The 23,041-nt window shown below is 36.5% G+C and overlaps 2 protein-coding genes across 3 annotated transcripts; one reads left to right on the top strand and one right to left on the bottom strand.

Annotated features, from left to right (window-relative positions):
- Positions 1 to 2,303: 2,303 nt before the first annotated feature.
- LOC123550117 (uncharacterized) lies at positions 2,304 to 4,582 on the bottom strand. 2 transcript variants are annotated; one of them, XM_053545956.1, is made up of 3 exons: positions 4,463 to 4,582; positions 3,031 to 4,213; positions 2,567 to 2,801 (listed from the first exon to the last, which is right to left on the bottom strand). In XM_053545956.1, the coding sequence occupies exons 2-3, from the start codon at positions 4,205 to 4,207 to the stop codon at positions 2,710 to 2,712; spliced, it is 1,269 nt and encodes a 422-aa protein (XP_053401931.1). In that variant the 5' UTR covers positions 4,208 to 4,213; positions 4,463 to 4,582; the 3' UTR covers positions 2,567 to 2,709. The 2 variants fall into 2 exon arrangements, with proteins under 2 accessions (XP_045194489.2, XP_053401931.1); XM_045338554.2 differs by having other exon boundaries at positions 2,304 to 4,213.
- A 6,523-nt stretch (positions 4,583 to 11,105) lies between these two features.
- Positions 11,106 to 11,963, top strand: LOC128558045 (lipase ZK262.3-like). The gene has a single exon (XM_053546821.1). It carries the CDS (start codon positions 11,106 to 11,108, stop codon positions 11,961 to 11,963), a length of 858 nt encoding a protein of 285 aa, XP_053402796.1.
- The last annotated feature ends 11,078 nt before the right edge of the window (positions 11,964 to 23,041 follow it).

The following is a 23,041-nucleotide window of genomic DNA, read 5'->3' as shown; positions in this document are numbered from 1 at the left end:
GGAAACTTATATGAAATCTTCAAAAAAAAAACAAACATTTCAAACGGGTATAATTTTACATTTAAGAATGAAAATTCATAGAGGTTGTTCATGCTTTGGTAAAATGTATAATTTCAAGCCGGAGTATTTCATTTTTATACGCCCGTCTGAAAGACGGAACGCATTTTTGGAACGCCTTTGGCGGGCGGACGCTAGGGCTAGCGCCGTCCACAAACTTTGTCCGGAGCATTTCATCTTCATGCATGGAGGGATTTTGATATAACTTGGCACAAATGTTCACTACCATCAGATGGAGTGTCATGTACAAGAACCGGGTCCCTAGATCTAAGGTCAAGGTCACACTTAGAGGCCAAATGTCAGATATAAGAATGACCTTGTCCGGATCATTACTTCTTCATGTTGTAGGGATTTTGATGTAACTTGGCACAATTGTTCACCATCATGAGACGGAGTATCAAGCGCAAGAACCAGGTCCCTTGGTCTAAAGTCAATGTCACATTTAGCGGTAAAAGTTCAGATACAAGAATGACAACTTTGTCCGGAGCATTTCTTCTTCATGCATGGAGGGATTTTGATGTAACTTGGCACAATTGTTCACCATCATGAGACAGAGTGTCATGCGCAAGAATCAGGTCCCTAGGTATAAGGTCAAGGTCACACTTAGAGGTGAAAGCCAAATATAAGAATGAAATTTTCTTATATGGCCTTTTAGTGGGTTGATGAATGCTTCTACTTGTTGTCACCAAACTTTATATGCAGGTCACAGATGACAATCATTTTAGGTCAAGGTCAAGAGGTCAAATATCAAGGTAGCAAAGGACAATCTATTCGTTTGTCAGCTAGTCTAAGACATAGTCGACTTGTGATAGGACTCATCTACTTTCTTGATTATAGATACTCAAACCATATAATCCTGACACAGTCTATACACCTACCAGTTGGTGCAGTGGCGTCACTTGGATCAGGTCACTGTTACTGAAAATAGATTTTTCAACTTTTGCTGAAAACTCACTTAATCTTTGACCTAGGACCTTAAGATTTGACCTACCAGTTGCTTGGGTTTGGGGTCACTTGGGCGAAGACCAAGGTCATAATTATTAAAAAAATATTTTTCAACTTTTCCTCAAAACTCGCATTGACCTACGATTTCAATACTTGTTGTGTAGGTACCTGGACTAGAGACTATCTAAGACTAAAATTCTTAGCTATACATCCACTGACAAATATGCAATTCGAGCAGCGTCCATCGTTTTAACGATAGCCCGTTTTTCGTATTTTTGTAGCTACTGTCATGATATCTGAATCATATGTACAGTTCTGTAACAAACACTTTTTTTCTAACAAGCTCTCGACGGGCGTATTTTGTGACTATGACACCCTTGTTCAGTGCTAAAAAGCAGCTAGCTTACATGGCACTCTTGCAATGTATACCCTAACAAAGATGCCAAGTGATTCATTTACCTATTGATACACGTGTAGATCTGTTTTGTGAAACTGTAAAGTGTTTGCTTTGATATAGATGTGAAATGGAGTTATGGAAACACTGACACAGAAAGAGCCGTCTTTAACTTTTGAAATACATTTAGGACCATGCGTACTAATAGTATCACGTGTTGTAAAATCATGTATATTGTTCTAACCTCAATTAAAAACTCTTTTGTAAGCAAATACTAAATAAAAAGTTAACTTTAACAAGGACTTAAAACGCTACCTGGCCCACTGTGCAGTCTAACTCTTATTTACTCACTCCTGTAATATTTTGTCATTATTAGCAAAATACATATAGCTGTTAAGAGAACTTGCCCTTTGTTCCTCTCTGGTAAGGTCTAGGGTTCGAACAGGTGCACGAGACACGAAGCACGAGACACCGACTCATCTCGGTTCCTTGGTCCGGACATGGGTCCACTGAAATACCTTCGCAGATGTCTTTCAATGATGACATCGTTCATTGTTTACAGTTTCTAATAATACTTGATGCTGAAATTTTTTAATCAGTTTAATAAGGTATTGTGAAATAATCTAGACTAGATGCCAAGATGATGGCGACATTGGGTTTAGGCGAGCAGTTTTTCTGTTTTATAGAAAATTGCATAACTATGAATAGATCGTCCTATAACTCAATTTCAAATGGCAAACTTCGTATAACCTTTTGTTGATATTACAAGAAAAGCATTTATCCCGACCAAAACGAGTAGAAAGTGTATATAATTTGTGCAAGGTTCTAATATGCATAAACATGTAGAAATAACCTTCCAACTTCCCATTAATGTAAAACAGCATTTTGAAAGTAAAACGGCATGAAGTATGTTATAATAAAGTTTATTCACAAACAAAAACTAGGATACATTGTGTGACAAATAAAACGTTGCAATACATATAGTTCAATACTTCTATGCTGAATACACAAAATGTCATATCTTGCAGAAAATATTATAAATGGAAATAATATGATCAAAAAACATCGACATGTCCCATTTCTTAACTCTTACATCCATTTAACTTTGAACACTTTTATGGTATCACTCACTCTTTTTCCTTTCTCTGAGGCAAGGCTGACGTACAATGTGTGATCTCTATCACAATATGCTACAGCTCTTGGGCGACAGAGATTTGCTTTCTCAAATCCTTTCATTTCACATTTCTTGCAGCTACCTGATAGTCTAACGATATTGTCACTGTCTCTGTAACACACCAGAAAGGTGCCATCTTCTAACTCCTGGATTCCGAAGGGTGATTCATACCCTGGCTCGTCATAGACGTTAATGGTATTTCCCTGCCAGTCCATTTTAACGCACTTTTGTCTGAAAAAACAATCAGAAACATATAGGAATTTTTCGTCTCTGCTGATAACAATCTTTTTGGGCCCAACAAACAAACCAGGAGAATCAAACTCGTTCAGAACCTTTCCGGCAAGATTCATAATAATCACCTTTCCGGGACTGTAATTACACGCGACGACGAGCTTATCTTGACAATAAGCTATACCATAACATGATTCTCTAACATCTAAACGTCGATCAAAAGTCATACCTGTGTTAGCATAAGACAAAATCTGGATACATTTTTCACCAGGCAAAGCTACAGCAAGTTTATTTTGTGGAAGACTTATTACATCATTGGGAACTGAAGAGAGTGTTATTTCTGATATTAATGCACCAATTTCCACGTCAATAAGTTTGATATTTCTGTTGATTCGGTCAGCGACGATTATTTGCGATGAAGAAATCATAACCAGACCAGTGACGTCGCATTCCTTCTCATCAGATGAAGACTTAACGCTGACAGTACCTTTGTATTGTACATATATTGCTTTATCCGCTGATGGTTTTCCATACTGAGATACACTTCCAAAGTTGTTCTCAGTCTTGAGTAGCTCAATTATCTTTTTGTTTGGGGTAAATTCAATATCTACTTCTAATTCATTGTCCTCGAGTATTTGCTTTTCCTTACATGTCAGTACAGACAGACGGTCCTCAACATGCTTCATTTCAATAAATAGTTGGTTCTGCTTATTTTCCTCATTTAGATAGTTTAGATTCAACTGCGAACAATTCACTTCTTCGACTATTTCTCCACAAGCTACGTTAACATTTTCTTGTTTAAGTTTTGCCGTGTGTACAAGAGCTTCAACTTTTCTATTTACCTCAATTTCCATATGATCTAAACAATCATTTATTTCTTTCCTAAAAAGCTTGATGTCTTCAGCAACTTTCTTATAGTTCAGGTCCAGCTGATGTGTAGCTGCTTTAGCATTTTCCATGTTGGTTTTACATTTGTTAACCAAATATTCCATTTCTGTTATCAAATTCCTTATCTCATCAGACACACTTCCTGATATATCAGGAATATAGTCTACATCGCAAAGTTTGTGTTCCAATGTAACGCAAACATAACATGCAACTTTCCTGTGTTTGTTACAGTAAAACTCCAACGATTTATCTTTATGATTTGCACAAAAATCCGTTTTGTCATCAGGTCCCACAATATCAATTTTTTGGTTCTTTGGCATTTCGTCTCTGCCAAGAAGGACATGGTTCCTCGATGGCCTTGACCTTTTGTGGTGCTTAAAACATGTTTCACACAGGTGTTCTTGGCAGTCCTGGCAAAAGCCATAAACTGATTCCCTCAAGCCATCTCTATCACATGGAAGGCATATCAAGTTCGAGTCTTGATCGGAAGAATCAGCTAATTTCCCTGGTACCTCCATCACTTTCTAAAAATGTAACATATACCGATTGTTACTTGAAGTATTTTAAGTAAACCGATAAAAGCTGAATAATTATTCTGTGCTGTTTTTGTTTGTTTAAGACAAAACTGATTACATGCAAGGTCACGTAACATATCTGTTGTGTGAAGAAAAATATACAAGTAAAATTAATAGCTGTTGGCGACATCAGTTTTATTTCAGATAGTTTATAAATTCTGAAAGAATTATTATTTTCATTATTAATTAAATTCTTACCTGAGTTTCAGCAATTGTAAATTTAGTTACAGAAAATTGGACTTTGGAACGCGGAAGTTAAAATATCAATCAATATAAAGGGAAAATAGTATGTCCTAAACCCGTCTTTCAAGTCAGATATTTTATCTCCCTTTTAAATGGAAAAATGCTTGAAGGCAGACTGTATCCAAGTGGCAGGAGTTAAGGAGTCCACCGATAGGTTACACTTATATGCTTCGGGATAGGGTAGCTTTAGGGTCAAAAACGCCGAAATTAGATTTAGTACGACCCAGGGTCGGACCTATTCTATTTAGTATGACCCTGGTTTAAAATTAGCTTAAAGCTCTTTCATTTAGTATGACCCAGGTTCGAACATATTAAAAACTTAGAATGACCCAGGTTGGGAATTAGCTTTAACTATTTCATATTTAGTACGACCCAGGGTCAGACATACTGGAATACTTCATATGAATAAATATCCAGACATAGTGTTAAAATCTAGAAATAAAACACAAAAGTTAGAGTTTTCACGGAATAGCCACTATGCTGGCCCTCCATAGACCCCCATCACCCTCTAAAGCGGTCACCCGGTCTCAGCCCAAACTCAGGTTCCCATAGGGCCCTCTTATAATTGCTCGAATGATTTTTAGAAACCCCGCCCAACTCCCGCCTCACACCTCGCCCCGGGTTCCACCAAAACCAGAGTTTTCCTGGAATGGCGACCACCCGTGCCTGGTGGGGGACGACCCTCTGTACACCGGCCACCTGGTCCGATTAATAACTCAAGGTCTGAGGCGGAGCTAGGGACGCCCAAACTGAAAAAGTGAAAAGTGCCGAATATGGCATAAAACCGACTTTGAAACCCGCTTATGAGTGAACGAGTTTTGCTGGGATAGCCACTATGCTGGGACCCAAAGACCGTCACCCTCTACGACGGCCATCCTGTCCCAACCCAAAGTCGCTGCGGGAATGGCGGCAACCTGTGCCTGGTGGGGGACAACCCTCTCTATAACGGCCACCCGGTCCGATCCAAAACTCAAGGTCTGGGGCGGATTTAGGGACCCTAAACTTCTCACTCATTTAACATTCATGTCCTTTATCTATATGGATCGATAGATGGATGGATGCATGGAGGGGTGTGCATTCCTATTTTGTTTGATTTTCCTCACCTAAATTTAGTTTAGGTCTTTAAGGTGCTAGGAAATTCGATCCAAGCGCAAAGCAACTTCTTGTCAATGTTTATTGGTATCTTCACTTAAATAATAATCTTTACAACTAAATCATTGAATATATATGCCTACAAAATGTACTCTCGAGCAATTAGGGGAAGTAATAACGCCTTACTTTACCATAGACGAAGGAACAGGAGGTACGGGTGCAGGGTGCATCCCTTTCCCCAATGATGAGTGTGATAATGGAAAAGTGTTTGTTTGTTTTGTTGGATTTAACGTCGCACCACGTCGCACCGACACATGATAGGTCATATGGCGACTTTAAAATGCCAATTTGAGAGAGCACTTATGTTTTCTGCTAAGGATTTTGATATATCATATATATCATTTAAAGATAATTTTAAACATCATCTTGTGTTTAAAAATCTACCACTAATACATAGCCACATGATAATAGAAAACTCTGTTAATTTATTGCGTACAGGATATCGTTTTGATGTGCGACAATAATTTCACAGACACTTGAGGTCAGAACTCACCTACCCACCAACCCAACGCCTTCTCCTTACAATTCTCCTCTTGTCAGCCAATATCTTCTTAGCATTTTGAAATGAACTAATATGGGCAGCATAGACAACGTTTTGTTACAATTTTACTCTGTTTTGAAATGCGCTTTTTACCATCAGTTCTCATTAGATTTCAAGATGGGAAACATCTAAATCGACACTCCGAAACAATAGTCAATTCAACTTTTTAAGATATTAGGCCCCTAATGGTAATGTTTAAAAAATGGCATTTGCTTGGTATATTCTTACAGTTGACCAGGCTTCGCACTTTATTGCACATTTTTAAAAACTTTTACCGTACCGTTTTTTATAAATTTTGTGTTATTTATGGTTTTTCCTCCAGCTCAAAAAGAGACAAATTTCAAAGTGGTGGCCTTTATCCAAAACGTTTGCAAAGGATTCATTATACCATTATTTTTTATAAAAGAATCATCAAACTATTAGTTAACAACTATAAAACTAAGAAATAAAAGTGTCAGTATCATTTTTTCAAGGGTGCCTCAAGTAAACGGATTTAATGAGACAGATTTCTATTTCCAGCATTGAAAAATTAAGGTCGAATCCCGTGGGTCTGTTCTGAATTTTGCTCATTTTGTTTAAAAGTAACTGTGGGGCAGAGGTAAAACCTACCTACATTTCTTCCACAGTATGTAATCTAAGAATGACGGCAAAATAGAGAACTTTTACCGCACGTAACTCAGTATTTTTAAAGATGTCTAACTCTACCCCTTCTATTTCAGAGGTAAATTCACTTTGAACAGCAAGAAATCGCTTATCAAATGAATATTTTCCACTTTTGTACAATAAATGAATAACAAGTCTTGAAAGAAGTAAAAACTCACTAGAAAAAAAGAAAAATAAGGGAAAAAAAATTTGGTCCCAGTGAGGCTTGAACCTACGCCCCCCTGAAAATTGCTGTCAAAGTAGGATTATGTAGAAATTGAGTACTCTTCAAAAAGGAGATACTCTATTATGGGCCTAATACCTTAATCAGTACCCGGCATCAACGGACATATCTGTAACCATTCTGTCAAATGACGCCGACTGTTACAACTGATATTCTTGTCATATTAAGAAAATTGATGCCAAATGTGCATTTTTAAACATGCTCAATTTGTATCAAATCATGTTCTATGATCTGTACCTGAACTCATCTAAACGAAATTGACAAACAAAATTAATGGCAGAAGGAGGAGGGTGGAAAGCGGTCTTAAGCACAAGTGTCTGTGAATGGTAATATACTTGTGTGGCAAAATATGCCACAATGCAAGCTTTCCTTGTTAAGAACTGTAATTTCTTTTTTCTGGAGTTTCCCTCCACCATTAAAATCATTACCTTTAATTGTGTCGGTGTGACGTTCAAGACACCAGCATCATGATAGCTGAAAGTCATTGCCAGTCCATATATGTACCGTGTAACAAGTGAGTTAAGGTGTAAATAAGTCACTGAGAAACAGCAATATTATGTCTATGGTTGATGTGCAAAAAAGAAGCTATGATGACAGACAAGTGAGTACTACGGAAGTTTATACCTCATCAACCGAACTATTATAACAGGTAAACAAATTTAAGTATATATAAACAGTGTTTACAGGTATAAAGGTATCATGAGGTATTTAGTTATCAGATATGCACCAAAATTTAACACAGACGTTTGCATTACAATAATATGTATCCAACATTTGGAAAAGTTTTCTTATGAATTTGCGAAAAAAGATTAGTCGGATTGGACCGTGACCAGAACCGTATAGACCTCTCCCACAGAGAATCTTCTGAGAGGGTTGGTTAGATGGTGAATGACTATGTCTGATTGAATTAACCATTGTGTTGGAACTTTGGTTTGGTCAGACTGCCGTTAACCTCACTAGATATACGAAGTCACCACTGAGTTAGGTTAGATGCTCAGTTACCAGCTTTAAAGATGTCCGACAGGTTGCTGTGCAGAATATGAAACATAACGAATGTCATTTAGAAAAAGAATAATATTACATAATATTACGGATGTCTGGCTATAGAAGGTAAATACCGAGGTAAATATTTTTTCCAATAACAGGAAAGCAAATTAATTAATAGACGCTGTCACTGGAGGGCGATGACTCTTAGAATGTGGTAAGATTTGTAACATGATGCGACGTATGATCTAGGAGAAGGTCTGTCTTTGTGAAATACCAGAAACTCGTATATGAAATACGTTATGATATATCTACATGGAAAGATACTGTTATTGCACAAAAACATGTTTTTCTTATGTAAAGCCAATGAAAATAAAGAAAAATATCAGAATTCGAACAAAGTGATTCTTATAGGACGTTCTCTTCTAAAATCACAGGTCTAGAAAAATAAATCGGAAGCGGCACAGTACCCCCACCCTTCCGGTCGGAAGCGGATATGGTTCTAATATATTAAAATACATTCTGCCTCCAAAATCCGAGGTCGGGAAGAATCTTCAGAAACTGGAGAAGTAATCACCTAATCATACTGGAAGCAAGCCTAGACATATTTATCTGTTTGGAATACTGTGAAAATATCTCATATGTTGCGGCGTAGTTTTATGTGGAATTAACACTTGAAACATATTAAATACGTAACAAGAATTAAAAAAAAATACTACATGTAGAAAACTATATGACGGACTGCATCTTTTTGTTAAATATATACTGTGTACATCAGGAAGATATCAATGAGCACCTGTTATCATAATAGAAAGGATCTCTGTAGCTATTTGGTCATGTTACGTGAAACAAAACCTGCTATATGCACCTTTGATGAAATAGAATTACATTTCCTCATGTAAAATGATGCAGATAGTCTAACCAGTGAATCACTAGGTTTAGAATCAGAATCCGCGATATTTCAGTGGGTTTCGTGACACTCTATAACACAGTCAATACTACAGTTTAACAGCCCTAATACAACGTAAAACTTTGAGCGTTGTTCTTTATTCGTTCTGCACAGGCTCGGATTATAAGATTTGAACGATATCATGCATTTCTATTTCATGAACGGAGCATTTTTGTTGTGTTGTGCAGCATGTGGAGTTTCCACTTTTTCTATTGAATCACTCCAAGTCCGCTTCTGAAAAAAAATATATGGGGTGGTGTGATCTTGACCTCAGCCAGACTCGACCCCGACTTTGGCTGTCGTAAAATGTCTCCTCGCATGTGCATTCAGAGTTGTTATATTTTTTTGGTCCTATGGGGGTCATGTGGTCAATTCAATACTCCGAATAAGCCGGTGCTAGGGGGCGTGAAGGTTGTTGCCTTTTCCATTATCTCTCTTGAACAGACTCAATCAAACCGAGTTTGCTAATACTTTCCTTAGGTTCTTCCATATGTTATAGATTTTAAGAAGTGTCACAATAGCAAGTGTTGTATTACGGCCGTACAAATGGTCCCTGTACTTAGATTTAGTGGGTATTCTGTAAGTAATTGACCTCCAATACGAACATAAGTTCATTGTACATGTAAAACGAATAAGATAGTATTGTCAAATTCGTTTCTATTATTGCTTCCTTAAATGCATGTAACTTCGATTGTGAAACTATAGCAAAAATACTTTTAAAGGTGGTTAATCTCAATTGAGGAACATTTTCGGGCGTTTTTCAGTTTTTATATATTCTGTTAGAGATTTATTCAAGGAACAAAAATATCCATTACATAGTTAGATTCCTATTGAAAATGCACATTTTTTTTTTTTTTACTTTTTTATGAAATTTTTAGTTATCTCCCTTTAATTCAAAAGTGATTAAAAGAGGTTTATTTCTTTTAATTTCAATATAATATTTAGTCGATATACATTGGAATATTTCAACTACCTGAAGCAAAAGGCCAGTTTTAAAACAACGTGTAGCTTCGGAATTAAATTACTTTCAATCTATCTTGGTTGCGCAACAGGGTAATGATGATTTTAGAAACTTGCAGTTCTAATGAATTTTGGCAAAATATGTACTTGTCAATGCATAATTATATTTGACAACTTTATTACATTAATGCTTATTTTCATATCATTCCTTAGGCAAAATGTTTTTATTAAATTTATATTTATACTAAAATAACACTTTCTTGATCGGGCAACCAGGATAGGAAAATCAAAGTTTTAAAAATACTTTCAGTGAAACCTGACGTGTGTATTAAGAAATCATTGAACACAAATAAGTGTAAATAATCATCAGCTGGTAAGGTTTCGAATAAATCCATTATTAACCAAAACCTCATTTACCACCTTGAAGTGAAAATTGTCAAGCATGTCCTTATCATTATGCACTACATTAACCAAAGTACATTAACAAATCCACTAGTCATTCATAATCATAATTCATAGAGTATCAAAGATATCTTTGATGTCAACTTTATCAAGTATCTTTTATTACACTGATAAAGATACATTTTACGCACAAATAAATCACTTTGACAAGGAATGATCTTTTAGCGGTCGTAATTGCAAACCGTCTAATCAGTACACTTTTCATTGGAATAGCATGGATAAATATATTTTACTACGCGCTCTATTACTTGTTTTTCCGTTGAGATGAAGTGGAAGCCCTAATTGCGATTCTTATACGGACTGTGAGACATGTACGGACCATAGCTCATGGAGTGGAGCTAGATGTAGATGGTGCCCATTAGATCGTGAATGTCATGCGTATGGGTCCCTTAAGAACTCATGCAAGGTGAATCAAAACATCAAGTCACCATCGCAGTGTCCTGCTGATCATAAAGCGTACGGTGTTTACAACCCTCAACTGGCGTACTCGGCCACTCTTCTATCAGCGATAGCTTATTCCGATACTCCAGCAAAATGCATGAATAGCATTTTACCTGATGGTGGTTTTGAACTATTACAAGCAATTGGTCGCAGGTGCGAGGACCTCTTTTTGTTTAAATACGAGGAATGTTATGCATACACAGCTATTTCGCATACAACAAAGATGATAATACTGGCGTACCGTGGGACTGCTACTACTTACGGAAAGCAACAGCTCTATGATGAAATTGTTTCAGTTTTGACAAAACCAAAAACATCCTTTATAATCGGAGGGGAAGTCCAGCATTATTTTAAACAGGCATATGACAAACTGTTCCCATGTGTTCGCAGTAGTGTAGAAGAATTGATCAGGAAATATCCGGATTACGATGTTTTAATAATTGGCCATTCACTTGGAGGGGCGATAGCTTCACTTACCGCCGCGTCACTTATATATACAGGCGTTGTACGTGAAAATAAATTGCCTTTATACACTTTTGGAATGCCAAGAGTTGGAGACAAGGACTATGCCCTTAGTCATGACAGAATTGTAAACAATAGTTGGCGTGTCGTTCACGGTAGAGATATAGTCGCACATCTTCCAACTTGCAACTTATTGTTTGGATGTAGAGTAACAGCAAGTGGTCCATACCAACATCGCACAGAAATTTTCTACAAAGCAGATCCTATGACCATAAGTTCCACCTATAAACAGTGTGAAGGGAATGAAGATGACCGATGTAGTAACGGTCTTATAACTAAGAACTGGTGTGTACCGGGTGTAGATTTAGATGAGTGCATTGACTATCATAAAGTTTACTTTGGAATTCCAGTCGGTACTTACTGTAATGAAAAAGGCTCTCGAAGAAAACGCAGCGCAACTGAGCGCTCGCGGATGTGGGATAAATTCTCAAGTGATGAATGCAGGCGAATAAATATACCGAAAGGTTCTACAGTCAACGCCGCAATTGAAGCGTGCAAAATGCGAGAAAGCATCTTAATTTTCATAACATTATTGATTTTTGAAAATGCTTGGATCTAAAAGCCTTTGCAGTCATGCAAAATGACGACTGATTAACAGCTATGAATATGTGATTTACGGTTAAAAGGGAGAAAAACTGTGATGATAGCTTTTAAATCTGAAACCATTGTCGCAAATGCATCGAAAGTACAATACCAATTACTAATTACACATACTCCTCAGTTTTCATCGTAACTTACAGTTTTTAACATAAGAAATGAGACTTTGGATTCAGTGTTGTTATATTTTCTGGTCCTTTGGGATCATGAGTCCATTCAACATATGTGTAATAGAGTTCCGCTTAAGCCGGTGCTAGGGGGCGTGGGAGGTGTTGCACATTTCATTACCTCTCATGAACAGACTCAATCAAACCGAGTCTGCTATTATTCTTCTTGGTTGCATTCTCTGCTTCCAAAGGATCTTTTTACAGATTTTGTTTTCAATGTCTTTCCGTACCCATTATCCTTGCATGTTTTTGTAGGTTTTCATATCCATGCACTAACTGATATAAGGGTTTCAGTGTAAGGGACTGTGTATTTTAAACGCGGCTGTTCCTTTTAGATGTTTGTCCTTCGTTTTTAGTGAGAGGTATTTTATAATCCTTCATTACGTTTTGTCTTACTGTACACAGACGATACTGTTTTCATATCCTTTCCGCTACCATAACGTAGTAAAACGTACTAGCGTCTGATGGCTCTTTCACGCTTCCGTAGAATCAACATTTAGAAATTCATATTTCTGAAATGTCTAGGCCTGCAGCTTTCAAATACGGAAATATCTTATATCCGAGACATATAATGACACTTTCAGACAACATCAAAAAGGACCTTTTGAACGATTTGACGAAGTTCCAAAAATCTCCGTATACCCTTGCTCCGTTAGGACCCCTGTGGAATTCGTGTTATTTCCGCGTTATAAATATTTTTTTCGTAGATGAAAAGCTGACGTGTCGTTCTTAAGCCCAGGTATTTTCAAATAACTAGTGTGATGAAAATGGACTGCCCCGTGAGTAGCAAAAACAAAGTCCACGCGCATACATTTAGACGGGGTGACAACTGCTCGTGACCCTTGACTAGCGGCAAATGCAAATGCGACTTCATTTTCTTTACTTCCGGAAAAAGATGAAGGTCGTCTTACGTCATTTTCTATGTTGTCAAAAACATATATTGCATAAAAAATGTGCCGGTAGTCCAAAGGATATGCAACATACTACGATACATGGAAACTTATATGAATTCTTCAAGAAAAAAACATATCAAACAGTAATGACATTAAGAATAAAAATTTGCTAACATGGCACTCTTGCAATGTAGGCTATACCATAAAAATACAAAGTCATTAAATTTAACTATTGATGTGCATGTAAATCTGTTTAATGAAACTGCAAAGTGTATTCTTTAATATGAATGTGAAATTTTGGGTTATGGAAACATTGATGCAGAAAGAAGCCCTGTTTATACCTTTACATTTAGGTTTAAAAAAGTCTTCTCCTAATACTCTGGTGTGTGGTAAAACTAACCTTATTGAAATTGAAAATTGACAAGTTTCATTTTAGAAGTTTTAGTTTTATGTAAGAGTTTTAAATGAACGCATATGTTTTATGACCGTGCATTGTATAGCTTTATAGTTACATAGAAATTCTAAATAAGGATATTAATCTCAAAGTGGAATGAATAATGTTGGAACGCCATGTTTCCGCATACAAAATAATTGACTGCAGGAGTCAAACAAAAGCTTAATTCTTTGTTAATAAATGAACGTTATCAAATTTTAGAACTTCTAGTAAATGTATAAATTAAACAATTGTTTAAACACAACTTTAAAAGTAGATAACTAAAAGACAGCCTTGATTATCAAAACACATGATAAGATTTAGATCTACCTGTAAACATTACTTGTTTATTGTTAATTTATTGCACACTGGAAAAGATAAAATTGCTTTGATATGCAGCAAGTAGATAACCTAATAGTTTTACAGACATTTAGGGTCAGAACCCATCTACCCGCTCCACACCCACCTACACACTCACCTCTCCTTCGTTCTTGCCAACTTGTCAGCCAATATTTTGTAGCAATCTGAAACGTTTTGTTATTATTTTACTTTGTTTTAAAATGCAATTTTTAAAATTCTTAGATGCTCTTGAGTGTCTCCCACCTAACTAAGAGGTATATACTGGTTCTTCCCAGGAAAGACGGCTTCAAGTGTATCGGTGCTATACACCGGGCACGTTTAAGAACAAGACTGTCTATTCACAAAGAGCTGGGCTAAGTTAGCCGGACAGGCCTGTGTCTAAACAGATTTCTCTCTCTATGTTCTTGGAGCTTTATCTCACTCTGGTTAGATCGCTCTGTGTCTGTACTGGTAGAGGATGAATTTCCCTTTTTGGCTGCGTTTGATACGTGTTTATCATGAAAAGGGCGCTATATAAATCTGGTATAATAATAACAACAATAATAATAACGATAATAATAATATTACCCTAAATAATAATAATAATAATAATAATAACTTTATTTTAAGAAGGTGACATATTAAGAGTACATAGTATACATACAACTTATTTCCAATATGGCCTTCTACATAAATGTTAAAACACAGTATCTACAACAATAAGAGTATCAGTAGCACAATTTTAACGACAAACACACTTTAAAAACAAACTCGATTTGAAATGATTTTACCAGGAGAATAAATCAGTGTAATTTATTTTGCATACATGTACATTCATCCATCAATATCATAAAGTTTAAAAGCTACCTTATACGACATAAAATGCATGATAATTGATGAAGATTTGAGGGGGGAAAAATGGATAAATAAATAAATAAAAATCTCAGTATTAGTAACGTTGTTCTTGTAATAAATAATCCTTAATTTTTCGTTTAAACGTTAACAGATTATCTTGAAGTTTGATGTTTGATGGAATGGAATTCCATAAATGTGTGGCTTTGTATGAGAATGTTTGTTTCAAGTAGTTTGTTCGTGGCTTTAACAAAGAAAGATATTTACGAGTCGAGGAACGAAGATTATATCTATCGTTATGAGCAAAAGATAATAATTCAGACATATATTTTGGTACAAGGTTATGGTCACATTTAAAAATAATTGTCAGAATGTTTTTCTCTGTATAAAAACTTTGTTCAAGTTGAAACTGGGTCATCTGATGTCACAATATAAAATTGTAAAGACAACATTCTTTACCTGATCTACATGAAACCTTATCAAATGTTTGTCTATACAGTCAAACGTAGTTAACTCAAACTCGGATAATTCGTACACCACCCTTTTCTCGAACTCATCTTTAGGTCCCGAAAAATCCCTGTTTAGTAAACTTTGTTCAATAACTCGAACAACCGATCAGTCGAAAAAAAATTGCTGGTCCCGTCGAGATCGAGCTATATGTGAGCAATATCTGATCCTAAACAGGGTCAGCTTGGGTTGATAAGAAGCTCACATGGTAAAATCGTAGGAAATACTTGTTAACACAATAACTTTGAAATTTATTATCAATCTACAGGTCACATTTTCTACTCTTGTAGTTATCATCAGTAAAAGAATAACACCAGAAATAATATTTTAACCGATCTTCATGAATTTTTTTCTGGTCCATTTAGATATTTTCCATGATACATATTGTCAATAGGGCCAAAAAGTTAAATATCATGTGAGTGACCCAGGGTGATATGACCATCTTGCTGTGATTCGTTCTCTCAGCAACAGCAGAGCTTACCTTGACCATATTGTCTCAGCTTTTGAAGAACACTTAAGTTAAATGTAATGGCGATAGGTTAAATAAGTTTCGGCGATTTGTAGAACAAAACATTTGAGCGGACAGAGGACAGACAAAGTGCAATCTGTATCCCCTGTCGCAAAGGTGTGTCCTTATCACCAGTAGTGGTATGGTTTGCCTACCACACATAATATAATTAGTTTATGTTGAGATGGTCCCCTTGGAATATCGATCGTCCCGTCCAAGGTGTCAACAGTCCATTTCGTCTTAATTCCCAAATACGGATTAGAAGACAGTATACCACGGAAATACATAGTAAGCTACCAACTGCATCGTTTGTCTTAGCAGACACATTTCTTGCGTGGAATGTGGTTAATTTAGACAGCACAAGTTCATTGGAGTAGAATTCAAGTAAGTATTGTATAAATTTTACATGACAAATTCGTCTTGTTTCTGTCGGCCTTTGCAGATGCTACTTTGTGTGCCCTTTATGCTTTCGTCTTTTGTTTAATAAGAGAATGTTACCGTCAAGGTATAAAATGCTAGGATACAACTGAATTATGTTTTGTAAGCAAGTAATACCTCATAGCCAACTGGACGACGGCCCTTTATTATATATATAATATCATAAGATTACAATTACTAAGTCGAGAACTAACAGAAACAGTAAAAGCAGGAACAGAAAATATGTGAACCTGACATCGAGTGGTATTATAGTATATCGAACAACAGGATTTGTTGCTTTCTGTTTGCTTGTGTGTTTGTGTGCTTGTGAAAAACAGTATTCTGATGAATTTTAACTACATAATTCTTCTTATAGTTTAAATGAAAAATTGATATACACCACTGCTTTTTAATTTGCAGATGTCTGATACAGGAACACTGGGATGTTCTCAGAGCACACCTAGGCACGGCCCAATGTCACATGAAAAGAACGATAATGAACAATTTGGCAGATACCGCCACACCAAGATTATAGTATGACGCCAATGCAGCTACAAAACAGCTTGCAATCCAATTGCCACGACTTGTCGTCAAATCGCCAGTTGATGTAAGTGGTCAATTTTAAATTTTCTTCAGCTCCTAGTTGATGATACTAATCAGTAATTTTCCGTTTAAGTGTATTGCTCATCATGAACCATATCAAAATCAAGCGAATTCCGGGAATAGACTAGATGACAACCAGGAATCCATAAAAGATTAAAAGAACGAGCGAGCTAGAGGACGGAAGAAACATACACCACTTGACAAAAAATCCAAGTAAAATCCAGTTCCATGACAGTCTTACATTTAATGAGGTTCAAGAGGTAGCCAGAGCACGTCAGTCCATGGACCATATGGTTAATCATATCGAGTAAATAGGACATGTCACAAGTTACATAATCGCCTGATGCAGCTGCTAAGGTGCAAAGGAGAGGTCTTGGTAGCAGGGTAGAAGGCAGAAGGATGTTTTGTACCAAAGGTTGAGAACTCGATGAAAATCGGATAGAACCATAACCAGAACCTGCTAAATAAGATAACTATTCTTTGCTTCCTCATACAGAACAACATAAACCACAGGCGATGTATTTATGCACCTCGGCCAGAAATTTTTCATTCAGGGTGTTTCGAACCAGCATTGAGCGAACCAGTAGTTAAAGTCAGATTGTAAGAGAAGCCACGATAACTTAATTGGATCTCACACAGTCTGTTAGTCCACGCCCGTGCATCGTTATCCAAAAGCAGATTGTACAAACAATACAACATAATCATATTTTAGAGCAGAGACCGAGGAACGTCAGAGAGTTCTCAACTTCGCTAAGGCTTCGTTTGACAGCTTCAGGTTTTACAACGTCGTGGATTATGCTAAAATGCAGTTATGGCAGGATGCATCATTGCCGCCGCCCTGTTTGTTATGGTAACCAATACCCTAATCAATGCAGGTGACAGAGGAATGGATGACTTATGATCATTGTAAGCATCAGACATCCACCACATGCGATCATAACTAGACCCGTCAACTCAACTATGTGTATTGGTATTGCTTTTAAAGATGTCGTTACATGCGCAATGATGGAATTCAAATCCCGCAAATCTTTAACTCTTATTTGAACGAAGGTATATTATACCTTAACCTGACCTGAATTGCCAGAGAGCCCTAACTAACATTATTACCAGGTAAGTGGTGTTATGACTCACTTTTGACAAGACAAATGTAGAGTAAGTGTATAAGCAACATATAGATGAGTTCGAAAGGATTTAAACGTCTAGACTCCTTCAGAACATCACTTCTTGGGGTTTCCCGCAGGACAGTCTTTTTTTCGTATCATGTTTCCCTGATACTGCCGAAATGTTTTAATGAACTGTAGAGGAAATGCAAAAGAAAATCGACAAAAGTTTTCGATATTGGTTCACCCGGCCACCTTTCTTTTCCAGTACAGTCCTTTACATCAGGAATTTTATAGCTACTGTATTGTATACATTGTTGAAGAGCACAAGTTCAGCAGGGCAATCTCCGCTGGATTCAGGGCCATGATCTCTAAACTCGGATAATGTTTTGAAGAAAAAGAGGAAGAAGCGAAAAGGCAAAGTCCAGCCAGCCCCTGAAAGCGCAAGGTTAACCTGCTGACCCATGAAGCCTGACCACACGCAACTGTCCTACGACGTTTGACGACTGTATGACATAATATTATGTATACTTAATGAGTGGATAAAGTTATAGAATTATTGGCGGTATCTGCTAACTAAGAGTATCACTCTATAAAATTGACGACTGTAGGCCAAAACGTTCTTTACTTACTAAGCAGAAACCGGCCCGTGCCTCAAAGGTCTCTGTGACTTTGACCCACTCACCCTCAAAACAATGGAGGATATCAAATGACCACAGGCAATTATTCCATGAAGTTTGACGACAGCAGGCCATAGCGGTCTATACTTAAACATATGAACACACTGACACGAAGGGGCGGGTGCATAATAAGTCACAAAAACTGCAAATATGTGTCTATTTTCGCTGTATATGTATTTGCAAGCTGTCAGTCTTCATGAAAATAAATACTCTGGAATGTGCTTTTATTGTTATAATTAGCCATATATTTTTAACAAGTTGTCTGTATACAGCAAATGAACAATTTTTCGGCCATGTGAAAATAACTGATGTTAGAGTATACTTTATTGTCAGGTACAACTCGTGAAATATGTAGTCAACTGAAAATATAAATTGTAATAGCTATATCACAAATCTGGATACACCTTGCTTAATTCATTATCGACTGACTTTTGGCTGGTAAAAATCTGGAAACACGACCATGCTTTCAGAGTGATGGCAAATGATTTTGAAGAAAGCGAGGAAGAACCGCCAGAAGTCCAGCCAGACACCAAGAGCGTAAGGTTTCTGGAGAAAGGCGACAATAAAAAATAAAACAACGACACCAAAACTAAACGACTGCATTTAGGATGGCATCTATGACTTGGAAATAAATATGAATGTTCCCAAATAGTGTCCAAACAACATTTCATATCAATATTTTATCACTTTTGACGTCGCGGGAGTGAAATAAAGCCATTATTTAAACTTGATAAGTCTAAAGTATCGGAGACGTTGGTCAAATTGACCTGTTTATGATAGTTAAAGAAAGTAGAATTCATTATGTTTCGGCTGAAAAAGCTAACATGTGATAAAAAGTTTTACATTTGTCACTTTCCACGTTGAATTTATCAAAGTCGTTGAATAAAATTGATAAAATCGACAGAGCCTCGCACATTATAATTTTTATTTAACTCGTTTAATAAATGCAGTATGAAAAGAAACTCATGCACTATCCTCTATAAGTCTAGTATTAATGGAATTAGAAGCTTTTCTTTAATATGATAGGTATAGCTTATATGATACATTATTTAGGATAAAAACATAATTTGCGTCTCTTCGTTATTTTTGATATACATGTATGAATATATACGTGTTTTTTTTAGATGTTTAAACGCTTTCATGTTAAGTTAGATAGCATCAAGTATAAATAATCTTACAAGTCAAAACTAAGACTGTCTCGCGAAATATCTACATAGCTGGCATGTACTTAAAGACTTAAGTAATACAAGATAAACAACATGGCTGCATTTCAAATTTAAATTCATAAAAATATAGTCCGTAACCAGGATGTGAGCATACATATTAGAAACAAAATGAATAGATGACATGAGTCTTCGTTTGCATTTAGTAAGCTAATATTTATTGTTAAATATGCGCAAAAATGTGCGCAGTAGAAACAAGCTGATACTCCTATTTTCGGAGAGAATAGTGGGTCTTTGCAGGAAATGTGAATTACCTATTAGTTGGATAGTCAGGATTATTCATCATAAAATTGGTAACCTAAAGGACTTTCATGTAAAGGAAGAGAAAAAATGATTTCATCAAATCGCTTACAAATGATTTAGAGAAAGATAAAAGAATACACGATATGTTGAAAACCAAGTTATTAATCATCTAACAGGACCTTAATAATGTGAATGGCATAACAAAACACTAAATTCACATTTATGTCCTTATCAATAAGTGCTTCAAAGGGATAGAAGATTCGACATAATGGCCAAGATATGTTCCGTATAAAGAGATATACAACATTGAAATTAAAAACTTAAACCGATAGAAAATTCGACATAATACCAAAGATCAGTTCAAAACAAAGAGAATAACAAAATAAAAGAAGGACATACTACATGTAGTATGTAATCGGAGGTTACAAAGTGTTAGCATTATAACTACAGGTATTTTTCAAACAACAATCGATAGTGCAAAGGGTAAATTTCAGTATAAAACTTATCGATGTTCCTGTAACAAAAAGAAAAAAAACACCATGGATAAATGCGTTTTGTTTATAGCTCTACTTCTTCTGTCTAGATGTGAGGCAAGTCCAGACTGTGATTCCTATACGGATTGTGAGACTTGCACAAGCCATGCATCATGGAGTGGAGCTGGATGTAGATGGTGCCCATTAGATCGTGAATGTCATGCGCACATGTCTCTTCAGAACACTTGCAAGGTAAATCAAAATATCAAGTCTCCACGGAAGTGTCCAGTTGATCATAAAGCGTACGGTGTTTACGACCCTCAACTGGCGTATTCGACCACACTTCTATCAGCGATAGCTTATTCCGATACTCCTACAAAATGCATGAAAAGCATTTTTCCTGATGATAATTTGGAACTATTACACGCAGCTGGTCGCAGATGCGAGGACCTTTTCCTGTTTGAATATGAGGAATGTTATGCGTACACGGCTGTTTCGTATAAATTGAAGATGATAGTACTGGCGTATCGCGGGACTACTACTACCAATGGAAACAAACAGCTCTACGATGAAATCGTTTCAGTCTTGACAACACCAGAAACATCCTTTTTTATTGGCGGTGAAGTTCAATATTATTTTAAACAAGCGTATGAAAAATTGTTTCCATGCGTTCGCAGTAGTATAGAAGAAATAGTCCGACAAAATCCTGATTATCATGTTGTAATAATTGGCCATTCACTTGGTGGAGCGATAGCTTCACTTTCCGCCGCCTCACTTATATATACAGGCATTGTAAGTGAAAATAAATTGTCTTTGTACACATTTGGAATGCCAAGAGTCGGAGACAAGGACTATGCTCTCAGTCATGACAGAATTGTTAACAATAGCTAGCGAGTCGTTCACGGAAGAGACATCGTTGCACATCTTCCAACTTGTAACTTGCTTGGATGTAGATTAACAGCAAGTGGTCCATACCATCATCGTACAGAAATGACCATAAAGTCCACCTATAAACAGTGTGAAGGGAATGAAGATGACCGATGTAGTAACGGTCTTACAACTAAGAACTGGTGTGTACCGGGTGTAGATTTAGATGATTGCATTGAATATCATAAAGTGTACTTTGGAATTCCAGTTGGTACATACTGTAATGAAAAAAGGCTCTCGAAGAAAACGCAGCGCAACTGAGCGCTCGCGGATGTGGGATAAATTCTCAAGTGATGAATGCAGGCGAATTAATATATCCAAAGGATCTACTGTCAACGCCACAAACGAAACGTGCAAAATGCGAGAAATCTTTTTAATTTTCGTAACTTTATTGATTTTTGAAAAAGCTTTGATCTAAAAGCCTTTGCTGTCATGCAAAATGACGATTTATTAACAGTTGTGAATGCTAAAAGTGAGAAAAACAATGATAATAGCTTTTAAATGTACAGCCATTGTCGCAAACGCAACGAAAGTACAATACCAATTTCCTCAGTTTTCATCGTAATTTTCAGTTTTTAACATACTAGTATAACCAGCATTCTTCCATTAGTGCTTTAGTCACTGACCGCTTTAGTAAGGCCGTGTCCTACTGCGTTCCATTATTTGCTAATTTGGTTTTCATTTTGCTTTTCCTAGATTTATATGTTTCACATTATCTATTCATGTTTTTATGTTTTTATATCCATGCACTAACTGATAAAGTGTTTCAGTGTAAGGAACTATGATGATTTTGAACGTGGCTGTTCCTCTTTGTTTTTAGTGCAGGGTGTTTTATTATGTTTTCATCACGTTTTGTCTTACTGTACGCAGACGACACTGTTTTTATATGCAATATACTACAATACATGGAAACTTATTTGAATTCTTCAAACAGCATTTCAAACGGTATTGACTTGTTTTGTAATTTTACATTTACTAGTAAGAATGAAAATTCATAGTGTGCTAGGGCGAGCGACGTCCACAAACATTGTCCGGAGCATTTATTCCTCATGCATGACTTTGCACACTTGTTAACCATCATGAGACAGAGTGTCCTGCGCAAGAACCAGGTACCTAGGTCTAATGTCAATGTCACACTGAAAGGTCAAAGGCCAAATATAAAAATGAAAATTTCTTGTATGGCCATTTAGTGGGTTGATGAATGCTTCTACCTATTGTCACCAAACTTAATATGCAGGTCACCCATGCAGTGTCCAACAAATCAATTGTTCGGAGCCCGCGGGCTACCAGAAATTTTCGTCGGGCTACCAAAACAATCATTTTAGGTCAAGGTCAATAGGTAAAATACTGTTCTAACCTCAATTAAAAACTCTTTTGTACGCAAACACTAAATAAAAAGTTAAACTTTAATAAGGACTGAAAACGCTACCTGACCTACTATGCAGTCTAACTCTTATTTACTCACTCCTGTAATGTTATTACTTATTAGCAAAATACATAAAGATGATAAGAGAACTTGCCCTTTGTTCCTCTCTGGTAAGGTCAGGGGTTCGAACAGGTGCACGAGACACCGACGCATCTCTGTTCCTTGATTCTGGACATGGGCCTACTGAAATACCTTCGCAGATGTCTTTTAGTGATGACATCGTTCATTGTATACAGTTCCTAATAAAAC

The sequence above is a fragment of the Mercenaria mercenaria genome, chromosome 6 (genome assembly GCF_021730395.1).
Source record: "Mercenaria mercenaria strain notata chromosome 6, MADL_Memer_1, whole genome shotgun sequence".
In the NCBI taxonomy this organism is placed as follows: Eukaryota; Metazoa; Mollusca; class Bivalvia; order Venerida; family Veneridae; genus Mercenaria; species Mercenaria mercenaria.
Note: the sequence above shows the minus strand (reverse complement) of the source record. Positions and strands in the feature narration are given on the sequence as shown.